The following is a 22,852-nucleotide window of genomic DNA, read 5'->3' as shown; positions in this document are numbered from 1 at the left end:
CATAATACATGCCCTCATTTCTTGTCTTTATTGCTTGCTCGTCAGTCCTCTAAAGTCATGATCTCTTGTGAGATGATAAGATACAAATCTTCTCAAGTTTCTCTGAATTAATAGTTGCTGTTTCTTATACCACAATAATATTTCATATACCACAATTTATCCCACCATTCTATAATCAATGGATATTTACTTTCCTTCCAGTTATTTGCCACAGTGATAAAAGCACTGCAGTAAATATTTTTGTATATAACAGAACTTTTAGGAAGCATGGTGCAATGAAAAGAATTTCTATTCCCAACTTTGCTACTAATTTGGTGTTCATGTTAACAGAGTCTCACCTTTCTGGGTCTCAGTTTCTTCATCTGTAAAATGGGGAGATTGAACTAAGATGGTCTCTAAGGTACTTTGTAGCTCTAACATGCTATGAACTTGGATTAAAGAGTATAAGCAATGGAAAATGAAGTGCCTAAGAGCCCAGCTGAACAGTTTGGAGAGACCAAGGATTGGGACTGGGTTAGGATCTCTTCATGATGCTAGAACCCAGATCCTGGTTGTGCAATGCTCTTGTTACCTTTTTGGTCTCCAGACAGGGACCATCCCTGCTAGAGATCTAAGGCTAGGAATAGCTACTACCAAAAAATTCAAAAGTAGGGAGGAAAGAAGCAGGGGGAGATAAGCTGTGAAAGATTTTTGAGTTCATCTCTTCCCCCAAATGCAAATTTCCTCAGTTCTCCTCCCACCTCTAACATTGGCCAAATATTAGACACTACTCTTCTGCTGGGCCCAGCCATAGTCTGTGAAAAGTCCACAAGAAGCAATTCAGCACTGAGGAGATTCCTGTAGTTCAAATTCTCAAGAGTCTGTGCCTGGGGCAAAATGAGGGTGACTGGGTTCTCTTGAAGGAAGACTAACAGAACTTCTGGGAACCAACTGGAACTGAAAACTACCCTGAAGCAGATAGAGTCTGTTCTTGATAACATCATCAGGGGTTTTAATCAGATAATCAGAGAAACAAACCCATTCTAATATAACAAACAGGCAATAAGCCTTACCATAGTTTAAAAATGTGTGTCTCCAGGCAGCCTTTAATAAATTAATGAAAGCCACTTTGGACACCATGACAAAGCTAATGGAAGAGATAGATAATGATGAAGAAATAGAAGTGACTAGTTTATATGGGCCATACATTCAATAAGTTTTAGTGTGATAGCCAGAGAGTTATTCAGAGAAGATAAGAGAGAAATAAAGTCCTTTTATTGAATCAACTTTCAATAGATCAAAATATTACATTACTAGTAAGTTAACAAAAGAGCCAAACTTTTTATACTTAATAACTTTTCCTTGATTTTCTTTTAATTTGTAAACTTTTTCCCCTTAAGGGGAGAAAAATGCTCTATATTCTTTGGTACGAATAATTTTCTTGATCCAAACTACCAAATTTTTCAGGTCAAAAAAGTTTATCAGTTTTTGGGACAAAATTTGGTTTAAAACTAATGGGTACCAAGATGAACCTTAACTTCAAATTGGAGACGACCTTGCTTTAGAAAAACAAAACTTTTATTTTCCTTTTTTCAATTAAAATCCTTGATTTTTCTCTCCCTACCTCCAGAAGGAAAAACAAAATCCTTGTAACTTGCATAGTCAAGAAAGACAAAACCAAGTGCTTTTTTTCACCACAATTTGGTTCTTTTTTTTTTTTTTTTTTGGCACAAAAGCTGTAGGTGGTGAGTGAACACTGGACTAGAGCGTAAACAAAATATGAGATGAACAAGCGTCCAGGGGGCGGAAGTGAGGTCTGGGAAAAGAGAGAATTCAATCGGAGAATAGAACCAGAGTCTGTCGGCAGAGGGGAGAGGGCTACAGGAAGCTATCTGGTTCTGCACGGGTGACCCTGTGAGGTTCGCCACTTGTGGGATGACACTTGGCTTCATCACCACCCCCTCATTTGCCTTGGGACCAAATTCTATCTGGGTGTCCCTACTTTAAGCCTCTTGTGACAAGGCGCCAGGTGTAGCTCAGTTTTGGGCAGAACTGTGTCTTTTCCATCTTCTGCGCCCATCTCCTTAAGATCCCGGATTTAGAGCTGGAAACCTCCTTGGAGAGAATCAAGTCTCTCATTTTACAGACGCGGACGAGGAGCCCAGAGAGGGGACTGATTTTCTAAATGTCTCGCATCTGTATAAGGAGCAGAATCGGAATTCGAACCCAGGGTCGTTGCCTTCTCCCCAGCCTTGCTTTGCTCCATTTTCCAGACGGGTTTGGAGGACAGTTGGGAAGAGCGGATGGAGTGGGAGTCATCAGACTCCTCGTTCTGAAATTTCCAGTTTGTACCTCCTTTTGGCCATTGGCCTAGAAGAAAGTGAGGAAGCAGGGGAATTCCCCTCGGGTAACTAAACTTTGGACTCAGCATCTGGGCAGGGATGAAGAGTTACCCGGGAAAAGGAGAAGAAGAAAGGATGGTTTCTCTCTCTCCCTCCCTCCTCCACTCTCCCCCCATCCCCACGCCCGTCTGAGCTGGCGCAGTTTGGGTGCCCGGCTGTGGCGAGGAGGGAAGGGACCTTGTCTGTTCCGTCCTTGCTTCCTGACTCTGCCCTGCGCTGCCTCTCCTCCCTAGACTCTCGCACGCACCAAACCGGCAGGAGCGTTCAGAAGGGGCGGGGCAACGACAGACACCCCCTCATTCCTCCAGCTCCACACATTCCACAGCCTACATCCTGCACCGCGTATCCATCCAGCCTGTAGCTGTTGCAAGCGCTCCCGGCGGTAGCCCAGCTAGCTGAACGGAAGGCACCTGGATCTGTCTAATCCAGACCTGAGGAGCGTCCTGGGACCTTAGGTATGTCTACTGCCTTTCCCGGGAGTTGTTCTGGGGGTGCCCTTGGGGAAGTGCAGGGATCAGGTGGGCCCAGCCCTGGAACCCACGAGTCGGATAGGTACAGGGGTTAGCTATTAGCGTCTCTAAGCCTGCGGGTGGAGCTAGTGAAAGTGAAGGCTCCCTTCCCTTAAGGCGCAGGGTCAGGGCTTAGACAAGTAACAGCAAATGTTCACTTTCATTATGGTAGTCCATTAATAAAAATCTCTCAATCCTGGGCTCACTTTGGCCGTGAAAACGGAGCCTTATTCAGAAAGCAAACAAACCCGGCACCCGGAGCCTGTTATCTTTGAGAGGTTTCAGTGGTACCCAGCTCTCCAATCGCTGAGGACTGGACTCAAACCTTGGCTTTAGGTTACTGCCAGAGAATGTAAAAGTGAAACTAGTGACTGAAACAGGGCCATAGATTTGGAGCTGAAAGGAGTCTAGGCCAACTCCTTTATTTATTTAATTTAGTTGAGGGAACTTAAGACCTAGAACGACTCAGATGATTAGCCCAAAGTCATGCAATTTGCAACCGAATGTCAAAGCCAGGATTCAAACCTAGCTTCTCTGACTCCAAACCAAGTGTTCTGTTCACCATAGGTTTAAACGTTTAGAGGTGTAAGGAACCTACCTTTGAGAACATCCAGGCCAACAGCCTCATTTTGCACACAGAAACACTAAAGACCCGGAAAGGATTAACTGTGGTCAAACCACTATAAAGTATTCATAGGACAGGAGACTTTTCACCAATTAGGAAGGACTTTTAAAAACCTGTTTGCATTTTGGAGTGGAGGTGGGAGACTGAAAAGAAAATAATCTTAAGTGTGATCGTCCCTGGTCTAATATAAAGAAAAAAAAATCACCAAACTGAGGAATCAGGAACCCTGAGCTCTAGTTCATTCTTGACTCGCTGTGTGATCTGCTTGTCAAGAAGACTGGATTTTAAATCCTATCTCAGACACTCAAGAGCTGGGCAAGCCACTTCTCCTTTCTCAGCCTAAATTTGCACATCTATAAAATGGGGGTAATTATAACACCTAACTCAAAAGGTTGTAGAGCATATCAAATGGGTAACATACATTAAATACTTTGCAAACCTTAAAGTACTATAAAGATGCTAGCTATTATTATGTACTAGCCATTATTATGCTTCAGTTACCTTATCCATTGAAGGGAAGGACTATTGGATTTTAAGTGAGAAGACCATGAACTTCTCAAGGGCAAGGACTGACCTTTCTTGGTGTACCCAGAAAATAGCACAATGACTGGAACGTAGTAGGTGCTTGTTAAATGTTTGTTGAATGACTAACCAGCTCTACCATTTCTTAACTGGGTGATCTTAATTAACCAATCAGCAAACATTTTTGAGATATTTACTATGTGTTAGGCACTGTGGTAATACGGGCATAAATACAAAAGAAGTCCTTGCCTTCAAGAAGCTTACGTTCTAAACCAGGAGACAAGTATATATGTATGTAAGGATACATACATATACCACATGTATATAAATATATTATATATAAGTACATATATTACTATATAATATATAAATATATTATGCAAAATGAATATTATGCAATTTGGGAGGACGATAATAGCAACTGATGGGGGGGTGGTGAAGGAAGGGAGAGGTCACTAAGGAAAGGTTTCACATAGAAGGTAGCACTTGATCTGAGTCTTCAAAGGAAGCCAAGATTCCAAACACATTAAGTCTCCAGGCCTCAGTTTTCTCTTCTGTAAAATAACAGGCTCAGACTAGGTGATCTCTAAGGACCCTTGCAGCTCCATAGGTCCCTTTGTAAAATTCTATCAAATGAGGGGATTGGACTGGGAGGTTTTTGATCCTAACATTCTATAATCCTGATTCTAAAGATGGCCCCTGGACTGTTCCTGGTTAACTAGTGCAATAGAGAAGACACAGTCAACCTTGATTCGCTTTTCTGGGTCAGCCAGAGGCGTGTGATAAAATAGGGGAAGTTTCCCTCCTGGGTTTTTTTTTTTTTTCATCTCCCTTTCTCCTACTACTAATATTCCCTTCCTTCCTCACTCTTGTGCTCAACCAAAGATACCCATGCTTTCTTTCACTCCTCCCTATTGAAACTGGTTCTGGGCCAGCTGTCATATCCAAAGGATTTGTCCAATATGTCCGGGACCAGATGTTAATAGTGGATAAAATTTAGTGTATTATGCATTTTCTGAAGTTCCTCTTTAAGACTTCCTCTTCTCAGGGCAGCTAGGTGGCACAGTGAGTGGAGCACCAGCCTTGGAGTCAGGAGGCCCTGAGTTCAAATGTGGCCTCAGACACTTGACACATGTACTAGCTGTGTGACCTTGGGCAAGTCACTCAACCCCAATTGCCCTGCTTTCCCACCTCCAAAGAAAAACAAAAACAAAACAAATGTCTTTGTTGGAAACTGGAGGCTGAGCAAACTGCTCAGACAAGAGACTGGAATAGCCCTGATGTTTCTGACTCATATGCCTCCCTGTTGAGTTCTTTTTCTGGAGGTATATGATGACGTTCAATTCAAATTTGATAGAACATACAAAATAATTATAATTATGATAGTATGATGGTTTATGTATTGCTTTTACTCTGTGTGTATTTTGTAAGTGCATAGTTATTTGCATGTCTCCATTAGAAGGTGAGCTCTTTGAGCACAGGGACTGTCTTTTGCCTTCTTTTGACTGATGGATTGACCTATATAAATTATCTTATTTGATCCTCACACCAATTCCATGAAGCAGTCATTCACATCCATTTAGCAGATGAGGAAATTAAGTCCCCTGAGGTGTCTGGTAATTTGCCCAAGGTCATACAGCTATCAGTTAGTGGAGTTGGGAATGGAATTTAGGTCTTCTATGTTAAAGCTGAGTATTCCTTGTTGTTGGTGTTGTTTGCAGTTTACAAAGTTTTAAAAAGTTTTACTGGGCCTGCTAATTTTAACCACCAGTTCTACTTCCCAATAACTTCAGCATCTCTCCTGAACTCTCCCTTTTAATGAAGAAGTAGTCTAGTGTTCTTTCTGTTTCATCGTGGTGCTCTCGTATTTCTTATGAGAAACTGAAAAAATGAATGCGAAAGAGCAAACATTGTGGTAGCTTGGGAAATGACCTTTAAGGTTACTTTTCCATCTATTTAAGTTTTTTATGAGAACCATCTCTACATGTACTTGTTGTGCCCTGCCCCCCCCCCAGTTTACCCTCCATCTTGCCCCAGCTCACCCCACTGTTTGTGCTCCCGTCTCCACGGACCCCACTGTTTGTGTTTTCCACGGAAATAATCCTGCCCCAGCTTGTCCCACTGTTTGTGTTTCCATCTCCACGGAAATCAGTTTGTGTTCTTTCCCTTTAAATAACCTGACCCTACCAGTCATGCACTTGAATAAATCCACATCAAAATTTATATCCGGGTCTTGCTGGCTCTTTTCAGCACAACATACTGAGGGCATCCATCCTTGGTGAAGATACTAATAAAGAACAGGCAGGTTTTCACAAATGAGATTCCTCAGTAGAACACCTCTTTTTTAGACAAACATCTTTGAAACACTTAAGAATTACAACCTACGCAATAGTAAACTATGATTCCAGAGGACATGTGATGAAGTATCTTACCCACTTCTTCCAAGACACAGGGGACTCAGAGAGCAGATTGAGAAATACTGGTTTTGGTCATGGCTAATTTGGATATTTGTTTTCCTTGACTATGCATATTTATTCCAAGGAGTTTTTTCTTTTTCTTTTTTCTCAATGGAAAGGAGAGAAAATAGATTTTTCCTTATTGAAATTAAAAAAAAAACACATCATTACTATTACATAAGTGAAAAGATCCTATAGTTTTGTTTATTAATTCTAAAAACCATTTAATGCAGTAGAAAAAAATTCCACCTTAAGGCTCTTTTCCAACAACGTATCTCCCATCTGTACATCCAAATTATGCAAAATTCTTTGAAAGATATCACAGCAAAGATAACTATGTTTGACAGTCCTCTGATTATAAGTATCACGTGAGACATAAAACAGGAAGACAAACATGTTTGAAAAAGGTTATCTCTACTGATATGGAAAAAGATCCAAAGCAATTTCCAAAGTGAGCACTAAGGTCCTCCAGATGCTCCTGACTGTGGGTGAAATTGTGCTGTGTACAGCCTTGAAGTGTTGTAGAGTCTCTTGGAAGTGCTTCAAAAACATTCAAAAGTTTGGCCTAACCATCCATATGGGAAAAACAAATGGATGAAAAAATATGAATTGCCCAGATCATGCCCTAAAGTAATTCCCTAAAGAAATGGAATCACCCTAAATCCTCAAAATGTAAAATACACTCAAGAAATGAACAAATAACTATGATATAACCTATAGAACCTGTCAACAGTGTATATGTATGTGTGTGTATACACGCGTATGTATATATACACACCAATATATGTATGTATACATACACACATGTGTATACATACATACACACACATAATGAATAAAAGGCAATTTCAGTGTGGAAAAGGGACTAGCTGCTGGAGAAATGAGAAAAGGCTTCATGTGGGAGGTAGCATATGATCTGAGCTTTGGGAAAAGTTAGAGACTCTAAGAGGTATAGATAAGGAGGGAGTTCATTCTGAGCATGGTGTCCATGCTGTTCAAAGGCATGGAGACTAGAGAGGAATATTGTGTATAAGGAACATTAAGAAGGCTAGTTTTGCTAGAACATGGAGTACATGAAGGGCAGCAGATGATAAGCACCTTTCTTCTAACTGATATTCTTTGAGAGACGTTTTCACCTGCTTCTCCTCTGCACACATTTGTTGACAGTGTGTTTGTGAGGTATTTGACTGGTTTCCTTGCAGCTGTAGACATTTTAAAGTTGGAAGAGGCCTCAGAGAGCATCCTTTCTCATTTTACATTGAAGAAAGTTGAGGCACATAAAAGTACTGTGACTTGTCCAAGTCCATAAAGGTAGCCACTGGAAGAGTTGGGACAAGAATCTAGGTCTTCCGGCTTTCAGTCCAAAGCTCTTTTTGCTATGACCCACTACTATTTCACATCACTATAAGATTTACTGTTGGAAGGAACCATAAAGGTCACATAATCCTTTTCTTGTCCACCCCCTCCCCCAACCCATCCCAACCAGATAATCTGTTGTAGCGCCAATGCAATATTTGTAGCATCTATGACATCTATGAATATGCTGTTGTAGTTCTAAATCGCAAAATATAACAGACTTTCTATATGGAAGACAGAACCAAAACATTTATTCAAACACCAGACAGCCAAATCCCAACACCAGAAAGCCAAATCCATCATAACACCAAAGAAATCTATACACATTAGCAATGCAGGGGGCACCACCATCCCCAAGCGTTCCCTCTGTTAGGGCCTTCCCACAACACAAGCCCCCTCTCTCACTCAGGCTAGCTGATGCCTATGCTTACCTCTCAGTATCTCTCTCTCTCTTTCTCTCTCTTTCTCTCTGTCTCTCTCTTTCTCTCTCTTCTTCTCTCTTCTTCTCTCTCTCTCTCTCTGTCTCTCTCTGTCTCTTTCTGTCTCTGTCTCTTTCTGTCTCTCTGTCTCCCTCTCTTTCTCTCTCTCTGTCTCTCTGTCTCTCTGTCTCCCTCTCTCTCTCTCTTTCTCTCTCTCTCTCTCTGCCTCTCTGCCTCTCTCTCTCTCTCTCTCTCTGTCTCTCTCTTTCTCTCTCTAAGCTACAACTCCTCTCTCCCAGCTCTGACTCTAACTCCCCATCAGCTCTGCTCCAGCCTTCTTGTTCCACCCTTCCTGCTCCACCCATTCAGCAAGCTCCTCCCATCGCAGACTCCTGTGACTCAGATTTCAATGTGACTCAAGCAGGTCACATGGGCCTATTAATGGATGGGAAAGGTTTACATTACGTTACATTACATTTATATTACCATTACATACCAGCTATCACCTGTCTGTCTTATTATTCATTAAATTAAATTTTAGGGAGTGGTTTAGAGCGCTAACATGTTAGGTTACCTGCCCTGAATTATGCAGCCAGAAGGTGAGCCCCTGGTCAAGGTAGGGGTCAGCATAGCCCTTAAGCTTGAGCTAGGTTAGCTCTTCCCCAAGACTGACTCCAAGTGTTGAAGCACAGAATTTCTCATCAGACTTTCTTAAACTGATTCATTTATTCTTTTATTCAACAAATGTTAAGGGAGCCTTTTTATATGCCCTCACTTGGCACTGGTTTTGGTGTGTGCGTGTTGTAGTAGAAATAGCAGTAGAGCTCCTTGAGAGCAGGGATTGGTTTTGTTTTTGTTTGTTTCTTTTTATCTTTCTTTGTACCTCCAGCACTTAGCGCAGTGCCTGGCCCATGATAGGCACCTGGTCAAAATGAGCAAATTTAATAAATGCTGACTGATTGACATCAGGAAGACCTGGGTTCAAATCCTACCTCCTCCACTCACAAGCTGTATGACTTTGGGTTGGTTGCCTGTGTAAAAAGGGGATTATAATTGTTCTAGAGTGTACCTCACTGGATGGTTTATGATTCCCCTCCTCCCCTCCCCCCAAAGAAATAATGCATATAAAGCATCATGTAAACGTCAGCTATGCAGGCTGTACTTTCAGATCGGCAAATGATGATTTGGTGCTTTGGTGATAATTTTCTATAGATTCGGGACGTTTTTCCAAAGCTGGCTGTATTTTCTTGAGTAAGTAATTGAGTTAATTCTGAATGAGAATGAGAAACAGAGTGGTAGAACAGACACAGTGCTAGGTTGGGAGCCAGAAAGATCCTGAACTCAAGTCCTATTAAAGCTGTGACCTTGGGGAAGTCCCTCTAGGAAAGTGGGGAGAACAAGCATTTATCATGTACCTACAAAGTGCCAAGCACTCTGCTAAATGATTATTTGATCCTTACAACAACCTTCAGGCATAGGCACTATTATCCCATTTTACATTTGAGGAAACTGAGGCAAGCAGAGGTTAAGTCATTTGCCTAGGGTCATGCAGCTACTAGGGGTCTGAGGCCAGAGTTTGAACTTTGTTTTTCCTGATTCCAGGCCTAGTGCTGCCACTCACCTCCTGAACAGCTTACCACCTGTCCCCTCAAGTTCTCTCCCTGTGTCCTTTATGGCCTACCCCTAGACTTGCCAAAATCTGAAAGGGGTACAGATTTACATTGATAACTTTAAAAGCCAGACTATACATAATAAAGGTTCATTGTTGCTTTTGTTCAGTGATTTCAGTAATATCTGACTCTTCTGTAATGTTAAGTAGGGTGGGACTTTTTTTACTGTTCTTTCTTTTGGAGCACTTAGGTATGATGAGTCTAGCCTTTGTTTCTTTGATTAAATTGGGAGTCTTTGATGACTTGCTTACCTCAAGGGAAAGCCTAGTTTACATGGGTTTGAGTCACATGCTTGTGATGCCCTTTGACCCTGAAGAAGCTTTTAGGTCATGTGGGTTTGAGTCACATGGTTGTGACACCTTTGACCCGGAACAGGGTATATACCCAGATTATAATACAGGTTAGCATTTTGTCTGGGGCTCTCACTCACTGGAAGAGTGTTGGTGTGGAGACTCTGGGTAGCCATTGTTAAGAGGCCCCAGCTTTGAAGAAAATACAAATGTTGGTGCTTCTCTTTTTAGTGACTATGTGTGTGATGTTTTGATCAGACAAAGCCTATCTGTTGAACTGTGTTATTTGATCTGTTGATATTTTCTGTTTGTAATTTCTATTTGTATTTGTATCTGAACTTCAGGGTGCTGGTTTTTCCCCCTGAACTAAGTGAATGATATATGTATGTTTGATTAAAGTGAGATTGTTAACCCCTTAAAATTGCTTTCCTTAGAAAAGCAGATCAAAGAATCTGTGCTGGCAGCTCTTGTTGCTGGTCTTGTTGGGTCTTACAGCCCAGCAGCAGCTGCTAGCCATGTTGTTATTACATCTTCATGACTCCATCTTGGGGTTTTCTGGGTAAAGATGCTGGAGTGGTATAGCACTTCCTTCTCCAGCTCATTTGACAGATGAGGAAACAGAGAGGTAAATGGGTCACAAAACTAGTAAGTATCTGAGGCCAGATTTGAATTTAGGAAGATGAATCCTCTTGACACCAGGCCTAGCACTTTATCTATTGTGCCACCTAGCTGCTCCTATAATAAAGTTTCACAACTTCTTCAAGCTGCACTTGTATATTGAAATGGTTTTTGTTGTTGTTGACAATAAAAAAGATTTACAAAGACCTCTAGAGTTGATAATAATTCATCTTTCGATTTTCACAACACTTTCATTAATTCATTCATTCAACAATTGAGAAATCTTAGGCATCTATCATGTGTCAGGTACTAGGGACAGGAGAACCAAAATGGGACACATTCCCTGACCAAATTGATTTTCCTGAAACATAGATGTGATCTCATCACTCCCCACTCAATAAACTTCATTGGCTCCCTATGGCCTCCAGGATCAGATACAAAATCTTCTTTTTTGACATCCAAAGCCGTTCATAACCCAGGCCCTTCCTACCTTTCCAGTCTTCTTACACCTTACTCCCCACCATGTGCTATTTGATCTAGTGACATTGGCTTCTTTTCTGTTCAGACAAGACACCCCATCTCTCATCTCTAGGCATCTTCTCCCCATACCTAGAATGCTCTCCTTCTTCATCTCTGCCTCTTGACTTCTCCTTTGAGACCCAGCTAAAATCCCATTTTCTTTGGGAAGTCTTTCCCAACCACTCTTAATTCTAGTACCTTCCCTCTCTTAATTGTTTCTTATTAATTCTGTATATAACTTGTTTGCATATATTTGTTTGCTTACTGTCTCCCTGATTAGATGGACAGCTCCCTGAGGGCAGGGACTGTCTTTTGCTTCTGTTTCCTGAATATTTAGCACACAGTAGGTGCTTAACAAATGCTTACTGTGGTAAAAATAAACAAAAACCTTATATTCTATTTGAGGGTGAGATATCCCAGACACATGGCTAAATGAATACAATCTAATATTGTGGGATGGAGGATACCACTAACAGCCAGGGGGAGTCTCTTAAAAACAGGTAGTGTCAACCTTCAGAGTTCAGTCTAAGAAACACAAATAGGATTGGGTCACATCAGTGTTTATTTCTCTCAAAGCGGGCAGTAGGCATGTGTCCATGCATGGGAGCCAGTCTGGAGCTGAGCTCACCTTGGGTTTAGCTTGCACAATTTATATACCTTTCCAACAGGGGCTGATATCACTCCATCATCATTTCATCCCTGGACTGAGGAAATACCTTTTTATCAGACCACCCCTGGATTTGGGCTCTCTAGACAAAAGAATCTGTCTCCACCCAAGCATGAGCAGAAAACAATGGGCTTCCCTACCTAAGAGTAAATTGCTTTCATGCTTGGTTAGAGGCCCAAGCTAAGGGGAGTCAATGCAATCTCATCATCAGTAATGTCCTTCAGAAGAAAAACTGAACTTCAAGTCAGCTTTGAAAGAAGAAGACAGGGGGAAATTCCGAATCTCCAAGATACTGGTTATTAACAATCATTTTTCACATTCCTCCATCTAATTCTAATGAAAGGAGTAGGCTCCTCAATAAACTACTGTTATGGCCAACACTTCATCAAGGGTTTGGGGACTTGTGATGGGTAACAATGTGGGGGGGGGTGGGGGGAGAGAAGGGAGAAATTGATCAACGCATTGATAAAACCAAAGGGGGCAGTCCCCTTTAGTAAGTACAGATAAAATACCCAAAGGGAAAAAGTAAACAGTGAATAAAATTGTCTATTTAAGTACCAGAAGTCTCATTTCATATGGCTGTCTGGTTCTCAGGACACCATAGGATGAAGTTCTCTGGTCTGAGTGTGGTCTAAGCAGTTTCCTGATGACTATCTTCTTAGACTCAGGTCACTTGTAGACATTCCCTTTCTTTGTTAAAAAAACTCCTACAAAAATGGTTTTAACACAATTTTCAATTACTTTGCCAATAACCAGGTCAAATAATGCAAGTAAGTCATTTACAATAAAGCATTTCCAACTTCTAGCCCTGTTCAAATAAATAACTCCTAATTAAAGTGAACATTTCTTTTAAGGCATTTACAAGATGACCACGAGCCAGTCCTCTTCTAAGATAACTAATTGTAATAGAACTGAGACAGTTATGCTATTAACTAAATAATAGAATCATATCCTAGTTTCACAGGTCTTTGACCTAATTATCCCCATGCCCTTATGAGTAATTAAAAGACCCCGACTTATATAGGAATATATAACTAGTAACAGATGTTAAGGCTAAATAGTTGTTAGTTGTTTGGAATATAGAAAGGGCTAAAATTCTAGGCCAAATAGCTCAAATCTTATACTTGCATCTTACTATAGTAACTCAGATATGCTCCAGTATTATCTTATAAAATAAAGATTTAATGTCGTCTTCATACTGACCATCTGACATGATTATAGGAATTTGCTGTAAAATAGGGACATAACTATATACTAAGACAATAATGCTTCCCTAACTTCATGTCAATTCCAGGCAAAAATTATATAGATGGCCAATTGCGTTGAGCCAGGCTTAAAGTCAGTCAGTTGGGCTATTTTCCATTCCATGTGTCATATTGGGGAAATTAGTCAGGAGACTCAGCTCATGCAAAAGTCATTCTCCAGCCTTTCCCATGAGAACATCCTCTGCAGTGCATAGATGTAAAACTCCATAGGATTGTTGACATCATGGATCATTGGATCAATACCACTCCTTTATGGTCATACCTGGAGTCAGACTCAGTTAACATCAGTTAACCCATAAGGTCTTGAATAGCAAGTTCCAATAATCCGAGTTTCAGGTGGGTTCAGTTCTCAAGGATCACATATCTGACTATAATCCCACACTGGTAACAGTAAGAGATTCATCACAGAAAAATACTACTGCTCTCAGAATCCCTTGTGAGAACATCTTTACGGTGAGTTGTAAGGAGTTTGCATACATTTCCACACCTGTTCTAATTCCAGATTAAATAACCAACATAAGTAAAATCAGATTTTTCATTAAGATAACACAAGATAGCTCATAAATTACTACTCTTCGCTAACATGACTGTCTGTTCTGAAATCCTATCCCTTAAAACAAAAACAGGAGACGTTCCTGACTTTAACCTCTCAACTTAATAGATTTACATCTGTTTCTCAAGCTTGTTTACCCTTGTCAAATTAGACTCAATATGAAAGGATGAGATAGTTTAGGAATTGAATCTTATAAATTAGATAAGTTCAAACACTAATTTTAAACACTTGCTTAGGCCATGGAATGACTATAAATTCAGAACAAAACAGCGAGATCTTTCCCACTTACAAGGCTCATTACAGTAATTTAGATGCTTTAGCATTAATCTCTAGCCTTAGATCTCTGATGTTGCTTCTATTGAGCCGCTGACTCTGACTCTGTTTCTCTGAAAACATCCATTTGAGACTGGGACAAGGACACAACAAGCCTACAGATGAAACTTGGAAATTCACAGTAGGTTTGGACGCAATTGTTATCAATGTCAAAATATGATTCAAATAAATTGTCTTGCAAATGACAATTTAGTAGGCCTTCTAAAAATCATACAAAAGATTTTTTCAAAACATTTCTTTGTAAAAGTAGTTCCCTTTTTAAAAAATAGCTTTAAATTTATCCTGATGATAAAAAGGAATAATCACTAAACTGTCATGAAGTAAATTATCTGGAAACCTCTAAAATTGGAATTTATTAAAACTAAGTTGGTGTAAAATGTCTTTTAAATAACATAAATAAATCCCCAAAGTACTAAATTCCTAATTACCACAATATTCCTAGTTATCTAAATTCTCTAGTCAAAGAGGTGTTTGTAATGGAGAGGAGATTCAGTTTTATAAGCCAAGAAGAACATACCCAATTAAATTAGCCTTATCACAAGAACGAAGTCTCCAGGCCTTTAAAAATTTACTGAGCATTTTTTTCTTCCCTTTGTCTTTAAATATGCCAGTAGAAATTAAGAAAACAATTACATTCTGGAATCTCACATAGATAGTGAATGAGATAGCTCACAGACCTTCAATTTAACGCACATATAAATATATCCTTAGGTGAATTAGACTTGAAAGTAACACCCTTATTTTGTGCAAGGATTCCTATTTACTCAGTAGTAATTCCACAACACAGAAAATTCATGCACAGGGTTGATGAGAATTTATGACTAGATGGTTCCAAAAATCCTTGTAGTTTTATAAGGTCTTTTCTTTGTATAATTGCCAGTTTCTCTTAAAAAGAAACTGCCTTTGTAAATACTTGAGGGTGGTACAATGACCTAACAGCTTCCTAACCCATTCATTTTTTTCTGACAGTACAATTCTTAATCTTACAACATCCAGATTGTAAGAGGAATTGCTTTTCTAAAAACATGGGTGATACAATTGTTTCCTAAATTACACAGTATAAGAATATTTAGAAATATAACAATACCATAAACAATATCATATATTTAAAACATGAAACAAAACCAATTAATTAACAACCAGGTGACCCTAATTTAGTTGAATGTACTTCCAAATAACCTTACACAGAAAATCATTCATTTCATCACCATTGGCATTGTATGCTGATCACATCTAAAAACCCATAAAATTATTAAGTATGAAGCAATTACATCTAATTAATAAAGATATAATAAAGACAGTTAACATTTAGGTAGCTTTTGTCCTGTGCCAAACACTGTGCCTAGCACTTTACAATTGTAGGATCCTCACAACTACCCTGAACTTTCATCCCCAGAGCCAGCACGGAGAGAAAAGCTCAGACTGCAGCAAACAGGCACCAAATAACCCTGGGCGTGAACGAGTCCAATGATATGAGCAGGGGCTTGAGAAGGGATTTACCTACCCCCATCAGGGCTGGAATTTTCAGGAGACTAAGTCCTGGGTGCCTAATCCAGTGCTGTTAGGGGAAGAGTTCAGTCTCTACTCCCTTGTTCTAATCTGAGTCATGGCACCAAACTGTCAGCCTTCAGAGCTGAAGAAAGACAAATAGGATCAGGTCACATCAGTGTTTATTTCTCTCAAAGCGGAAGAAGTCAACAAAGTCAAAGAGCCTACATCAAAAGCCTCCAAGAAAAATATGAATTGGGCTCAGGCCATGGAAGAGCTCAAAAAAGATTTGGAAAAGCAAGTAAGAGAAGTAGAGGAAAAATTGGGAAGAGAAATGAGGGTGATGCAAGAAAACCATGAAAAACAAGTCAATGACTTGCTAAAGGAGACCCAAAAATGCTGAAGAAAATAACACCTTAAAGAATAGACTAACCCAAATGTCAAAAGAGCTCCAAGAAGCTAATGAGGAGAAGAATGCCTTGAAAGGCAGAACTAGCCAAATGGCAAAGGAGGTCCAAAAGACCACTGAAGAAAACACCACCTTAAAAATTAGATTGGAGCAAGTGGAAGCTAGTGACTTTATGAGAAACCAAGATATTATAAAACAGAGCCAAAAGAATGAAAAAATGGAAGACAAAGTGAAATATCTCATTGGAAAAATGACTGACCTGGAGAATAGATCCAGGTGAGATAATTTAAAAATTATTGTACTACCTGAAAGCCATGATCAAAAGAAGAACCTAGATATCATCTTTCAAGAAATTACCAAGGAAAACCGCCCTGATATTCTAGACCCATGGTAAAATAGAAATTGATAGAATCCACCCATTGCCTCTTGAAAAAGATCCCAGAAAGAAAACTAGGAATATTGTCGCCAAATTCCAGAGCTCCCAGATCAAGGAGAAAATACTGCAAGCAGCCAGAAAGAAACAATTTGAATATTATGGAAACATAACCAGAATAACACGAGATCTAGCAGCTTCTACATTAAGGGATTGAAGGGCTTGGAATATGATATTCTGGAGGCCAAAGGAGCTAGGATTAAAACCAAGAATCACCTCCCCAGCAAAACTGAGTATAATGCTCCAAGGCAAAATATGGATTTTCAATAAAATAGAGGACTCTCAAGCTTTCTCAATGAAAAGACCAGAGCTGAATAGAAAATTTGACTTTCAAATACAAGAATCAAGAGAGGCATGAAAAGGTAAACAAGAAAGAGAATTCATAAGGGACTTATTAAAGTTGAACTGTTATGTTTACATTCCTACATTGAAAGATGATGTGTGTAATTCATGAGACCTTTCTCAGCAGTAGGGTAGTTGAAGGGAATATAGACAGAGGGCACAGGATGAGTTGAATATGAAGGAATGATATCTTAAAAAATGAAATAAATTTAAGGGGTGAGAGAGGAATATATATATATATATATATATATATATATATATAGAGAGAGAGAGAGAGAGAGAGAGAGAGAGAGAGAGAGAGAAAGGGAGAGAGAGAACGGGGTAAATTATCTCACATAAAAGTGGCAAGAAAAAGCAGTTCTGTTGGAAGGGAAGAGGGGGCAGGTGAGGGGGAATGAGTGAATCTTACTCTCATCGGATTCAACTTGAGGAGGGAAAAACATACACACTCAATTGGGTATCTTACTCCACAGGAAAGTAAGGGGAAGGGGATAAAAAGGGGGGGGGTGATAGAAGGGAGGGCAGATAGGGGGAGGAGGTAGTCAAAAGCAAAAAACTTTTGAAAAGGGACATGGTCAAGGGAGAAAACTGAGTAAAGGGAGACAGGATAGGAGGGAGCAAAATATAGTTAGTCTTTCACAACATGAGTATTGTGGAATGGTTTTACATGTGTGATCTATGTTGAATTGCTTGCCTTTCTAGGGAGGGTGGGTGGGAAGGGAAGAGGGGAGAGAATTTGGAACTCAAAGTTTTAAAAGCAGATGCTTAAAAAAAAGTTTTTTTTTTTGCATGCAGCTGGGAAATAAGTTATATAGGGAATGGGGCATAGAAATCTATCCTGCCCTACAAGAAATTAAGGGGAAAGGGGATGGGGGGGATGGGGTGAATGAGGGGAGGGCTGACTGGGGAATGAGGTGATCAAAATATATGCCATCTTGGAATGGGGTGGAGGGTAGAAATGGGGAGAAAATCTGTAAGTCAAAATCTTGTGGAAAACAATGTTGAAAACTAAAATATTAAATAAAATAAAAACAAAAAAAAGAAAGGAAGGGGCTGGGGGAAGTTCTGAATCTCTAATATATTGATTATTAATAATCATTTTTAATAGAAGGCAGCCCATTTATTATTGTCCTCATTATTATAAATGGGGAAACTGGATCTCAAAGTTAAAAAACAGTGATTCCCCCCATGGTTATTTTGCTAGTAAGTATCAGAGATAGAATATGAACCAAGATCTTTCTCCCTTAATGTCAAAGATTGCTGCTGTACCTATGCCATACAAATCCATGAGGCATCTAGTTGATGGGGAAGCTCCTGGAAAATCTAAACTAGACCATGATTTACTTTTTTTTTAATCTTTTTTTAATTCAGATTTTTTTATTTTTAGTTTACAACACTCAGTTCTGCATGTTTTTGAGCTCCAGATTTTCTTCCCCTGCCTCCCCTCCCCCCTCCCCCCAAGATGGTATGAAATCTGATATATCTTCTATATATACCTTCACATTAAACTTATTTATACAATAGTCAAATTATAAAGAAAATTTATGACCAATGGAATTAATCATGAGAAAGAAGAAACAAAACCAAAAAGAAGAGAAAAAAAGAGAGCGAACAATTTGACTCAATCTGCATTCAGACTCCATAGTTCTTTCTCTGGATGTAGATAGCTCTTTCCATCATGAGTCCTTTGGAGTTGTCTTTGAACCTTGTATTGCTGAGGAGAGCCAAGTCTATCAAAGTTAGTCGTCACAGAATCAATATATCTATGCTTATATACAATGTTCTCCTGGTTCTGCTCTGTTCACTCAGCATCATATCATGTAGGTCTTTCCCAGGTTATTATGAATTCCTTATCTTTCCCATTTCTTATAGCACAATAATATTCCATTACATTCATATACAACTTGTTTAGCCATTCCCCAATTGATGGGCATCCCCTTGATTTCCAATTCTTCACTACCACAAAAAGAGCTGCTATAAATATTTTTGTACATATGGGTCCCTTTCCCCCTTGTGTGATCTCTTTGGCATACAGCCCTAGAAGTGATATTGCTGAGAAAAAGGGCATGCACATTTTTATAGCCCTTTGGGCATAGTTCCAAATTGCTCTCCAGAATGGCTGGATCAGTTCACAGTTCTACCAACAGTGTAACAGTGTTCCAATTTTTCCACGTCTTCTCCAGCATTTACTTGATTTACTTTTGATAAGTCTTTGGAAGTTACTTGACAGAGACAAATGTTAGCATTTATGTGGCACTTTAAAGTGGGCAAAGGACTTGATATCATTTGAGCCTCACAACCATCCCAAAGGGAAGTATCAGAAAGGTAAGAACACGCTTAGGACCATTACAATGTTTATGCGATGTTGTTTTAGGATCATTAGCCTTGGTCAATGCTACATTAGGGTAAACAGAGTCACTCATCCTGATCTTTTTTTCTTTTTAAGGCTGAGTCCCTGGACAATGAGACATGCCAGGTGGACAGTGTGGGTCTTGTGGACCATAATTAGTCTCTCAGAAGAAGATGCTCCTAAGCAGACTTCTATGTCATGTGATCCTGTTGGCATCTGTGATGGCCATTCCAAGTCTTTGGGCACCATTCCTTCAGGCCTGACGGAGGCTGTAAAACAGTTGGACCTGTCCTTCAATAGTATCTCATACATCAGAGAAACAGACCTTCAGAACTGTGTCAACCTGGAAGTTTTGTTGTTGCAATCTAACCAAATTCGTGAAATAGAACCAAATTCTTTTCAGTCCCTGGGAAATTTGAAACATCTGGACTTGTCCAAAAATAACTTGTCTCACTTGTTACCCTCCTGGTTTAATTCCCTCCCTTCCTTGCAGGTTCTACACTTGCAGGGCAATCCCTACCCACGACTTGGACCAAGCCCTCTTTTTTTGCACCTCCCCAATTTGAGGGTTCTTAAAGTAGGGAACAACATCTTAGAGCTTCAGAAGCAAGACTTTGAAGGGCTGAGTATGCTGGAGGACTTTGAGATTGAGGCATATTATCTGCAGAAATATGAGCCAGGAAGTTTGAAGTCTATTCACAACATAAGCCACCTGGCTGTCAGCATCAAGAAGCCAATTTTACTGCCTAACATCATGGTTGACCTTGCAAGTTCTTTGCAGTGTCTGGAACTGAGAAATACTGATATGGAAAATTTTTATTTTTCACTGCCATCTGATGCTTCCAGTGTACTTATTGAGAAGATTATATTTAGAAATGTGCTATTCACAGATAAAAGTTTTATTGAAATTCTTAAAATGTGTTCCTTTGCTTCTGAGTTGTTGGAAGTTGTGTTTGAGGATTGTGAACTTAATGGAATTGGAGACTGGGAAGATGTGCCTCTAAGTGCAATTGGAAATCAAAGGAAAGTTGAAGCTATCATCATTCAGAGGTTACGGATTGGAAACTTTTACAGATTTTATGACCTGAGCTCTGTGTATTCATTATTAGGAGGAATCAAGAGAATCACCCTCACAAGTAGTAAGGTTTTCCTTGTCCCTTGTGAACTCTCAAGAAATTTGAGATCCCTAGAGTATTTTGATCTCAGTGATGGCTTGATGAGTGAAAATAGTCTAGAAAATTCAGCTTGTGAGGGGGCCTGGCCCAGTCTGCACACCTTAAGTTTCAGTCAAAATAAATTCGAATCTCTGGAAAGAGTGGGGGAACTCTTGCTGACTGTGAAAAACCTGACTCACCTTGACATTAGCAAAAATAGACTTGACTCCATGCCTGACAGTTGTCAGTGGCCAAGAAAGTTGAAATATTTGAACATCTCTAGCACGAAAACCCAAAGAGTAACTCCATGTATCCCCCAGACCCTGGAAATCTTAGATATCAGTAATAACCAGCTCATTGATTTTCACTTGGATCTGCCACAGCTTAAAGAGCTTTATCTTTCCAGAAATAAGCTAAAGACCCTACCAGATGTTGCTAATTTCCCCAATTTAGTGGCAATGAACATCAGTTGGAACACAGTGCATACTTTCTCTAAGGCACAGCTTGAGTCCTTTCAGACAATGGAAAGTTTGGCAGCTGGACACAACAACTTCATTTGTTCTTGTGAATTTCTGTCTTTTGTCTCCAATGAACAAGCCCTGCTGGCTAAAATCCTGACAGATTGGCCAGAAAGCTACCTCTGCGATTCTCCATTCCAGGTAAGGGGCAAACGAGTTCAGGACGTTCGACTTTCCTTCTCTGAATGCTACCGAGTGCAGCTGGTGGCTGCAATCTGTTCTTTCCTTTTCCTGTTTGCCTTGCTGGCTGGGGTTCTATGCTACCGGTTTCATGGCATCTGGTACATGAAAATGATGTGGGCCTGGCTCCAGGCCAAGAGAAAGCCCAGGAAAAACATAGATCGGGAGATCTGTTATGATGCTTTTGTTTCCTACAGTGAAGGAGACTCTAACTGGGTTGAGAACTTCATGGTCCGAGAACTGGAGAATTTTGACCCCCCCTTCCGACTGTGTCTCCACAAGCGAGACTTTGTGCCTGGCAAGTGGATCATTGACAACATCATTGACTCCATCGATAAGAGTCATAAAACACTCTTTGTGCTTTCAGAAAGCTTTGTCAAGAGTGAGTGGTGTAAGTATGAGCTGGATTTCTCCCACTTTCGCTTCTTTGATGAAAACAATGATGCAGCTATTCTTATCCTCCTGGAGCCCATTGAGAAGAAAGCCATTCCTCAGAGATTCTGCAAGCTTCGGAAGATCATGAACTCCAAGACCTACCTGGAGTGGCCCAGGGATGAAGCTCAGCAGGAGGTGTTTTGGCTCAATTTGAGAACTGCTATAAAGTCCTAGGCACATGGAGCTCAAAACTTAGCTCTATCATTCCTAGCCTGTAGGAAATGACACTATATATTTTCCCCCTATTTTTCTGAACAAAGACCAGATTGTCCCCAATATCTAAGGCTCTCACCAGTGGCTTTTATGGCTTGTGGAGTTACATTAGACCTTCTGGACTTCAAAGCTCTAAGTGATTTTGTGTTTACTTCATGAGATTGCTTGTTCACATCCAAGTAGAGTGCTGGTTCAGTCACTGTCTGGGTCACTTGATTTCCTGATACAAACTGTTATTATTACAATTTTTTTCAGTCTGACCATTTGCCTAAACTGGTTAGGGACTACTGCTAAGAATCCAGGGCTGTTACATTTAAAAAAAATAGCACGAATAACTCCATTTTGCTCTTTACCCACAGTTTTGTGAAATTAAATCTCAAACTCACCTGATTTTAAGTCACAAGATTACTCCTCCTTTCAATGGTCACCTCACTTCAGGAATGTGACAAAAACTACCTCTCTCCTTCTCACCAATAAGAAACCAGGTGGCTCAATCCCTACATCTTTTTTTTTCCAACTCCCTCCAAGTTGTATATTAACTGTGTAGAAACCAACGGTCTTGTCTCTTGTTCTGCTGACAGCCTGAGACCCAGTTTGTTTCTGCACCCACATGTCTTACTAAATAAATCATTTGTCTGGATGATACTCAGTTTCTTTATTTCATTGTAACAGTCTTCATGAGCAACAGCCAGGAGGGGACAATGTGAACATGGGACAACAGAAACCTTCACCACAGAAACCCCTTAAGAGCACTATGGTAAGATTTTCTATTGAAGGACTTTCTTGGTGAAGGAAAGCTTGTCCTCGGACCTCCACTCTCTCTCACCCCTCATACTTTGATTAGTCTTTATCCAGACCAGGCGATTAGTCCTTGACTAGGGTGCCATAGGGGCCAGTCTAGTAAGCCAACGGAGAACCCCTTAGGAGTTATTGGCCTGGGAACAGGGGAAGCTTTCCATTCAGAAGGTAATGATGAAAGATAGAGCTTTCAAATTATGTAAAGATTAGTCTAAAACACATAAAAATCCAAATCGGTTCTTGATCTGGCCTGAAGAAAAGACCTTTGACTATTGCAAATTAAAAACTTTAAGGCTTCTTCCCAAGAATTGTGGACTGAGGCAAACAGAATATTGGTATTTCTGGGTTG

The 22,852-nt window shown here is 40.0% G+C and overlaps 1 protein-coding gene across 1 annotated transcript; it reads left to right on the top strand.

Moving 5' to 3' along the window:
* The first annotated feature begins 1,934 nt into the window (after positions 1 to 1,934).
* Positions 1,935 to 22,348, top strand: TLR2 (toll like receptor 2). The gene is made up of 2 exons (XM_036764493.1): positions 1,935 to 2,836; positions 19,302 to 22,348. Exon 2 carries the CDS (start codon positions 19,318 to 19,320, stop codon positions 21,664 to 21,666), a length of 2,349 nt encoding a protein of 782 aa, XP_036620388.1. The 5' UTR covers positions 1,935 to 2,836; positions 19,302 to 19,317; the 3' UTR covers positions 21,667 to 22,348.
* The last annotated feature ends 504 nt before the right edge of the window (positions 22,349 to 22,852 follow it).

The sequence above is a fragment of the Trichosurus vulpecula genome, chromosome 6 (assembly GCF_011100635.1).
Source record: "Trichosurus vulpecula isolate mTriVul1 chromosome 6, mTriVul1.pri, whole genome shotgun sequence".
Taxonomy (NCBI): domain Eukaryota; kingdom Metazoa; phylum Chordata; class Mammalia; order Diprotodontia; family Phalangeridae; genus Trichosurus; species Trichosurus vulpecula.
This window is presented reverse-complemented; position numbering and strand designations above follow the sequence as displayed.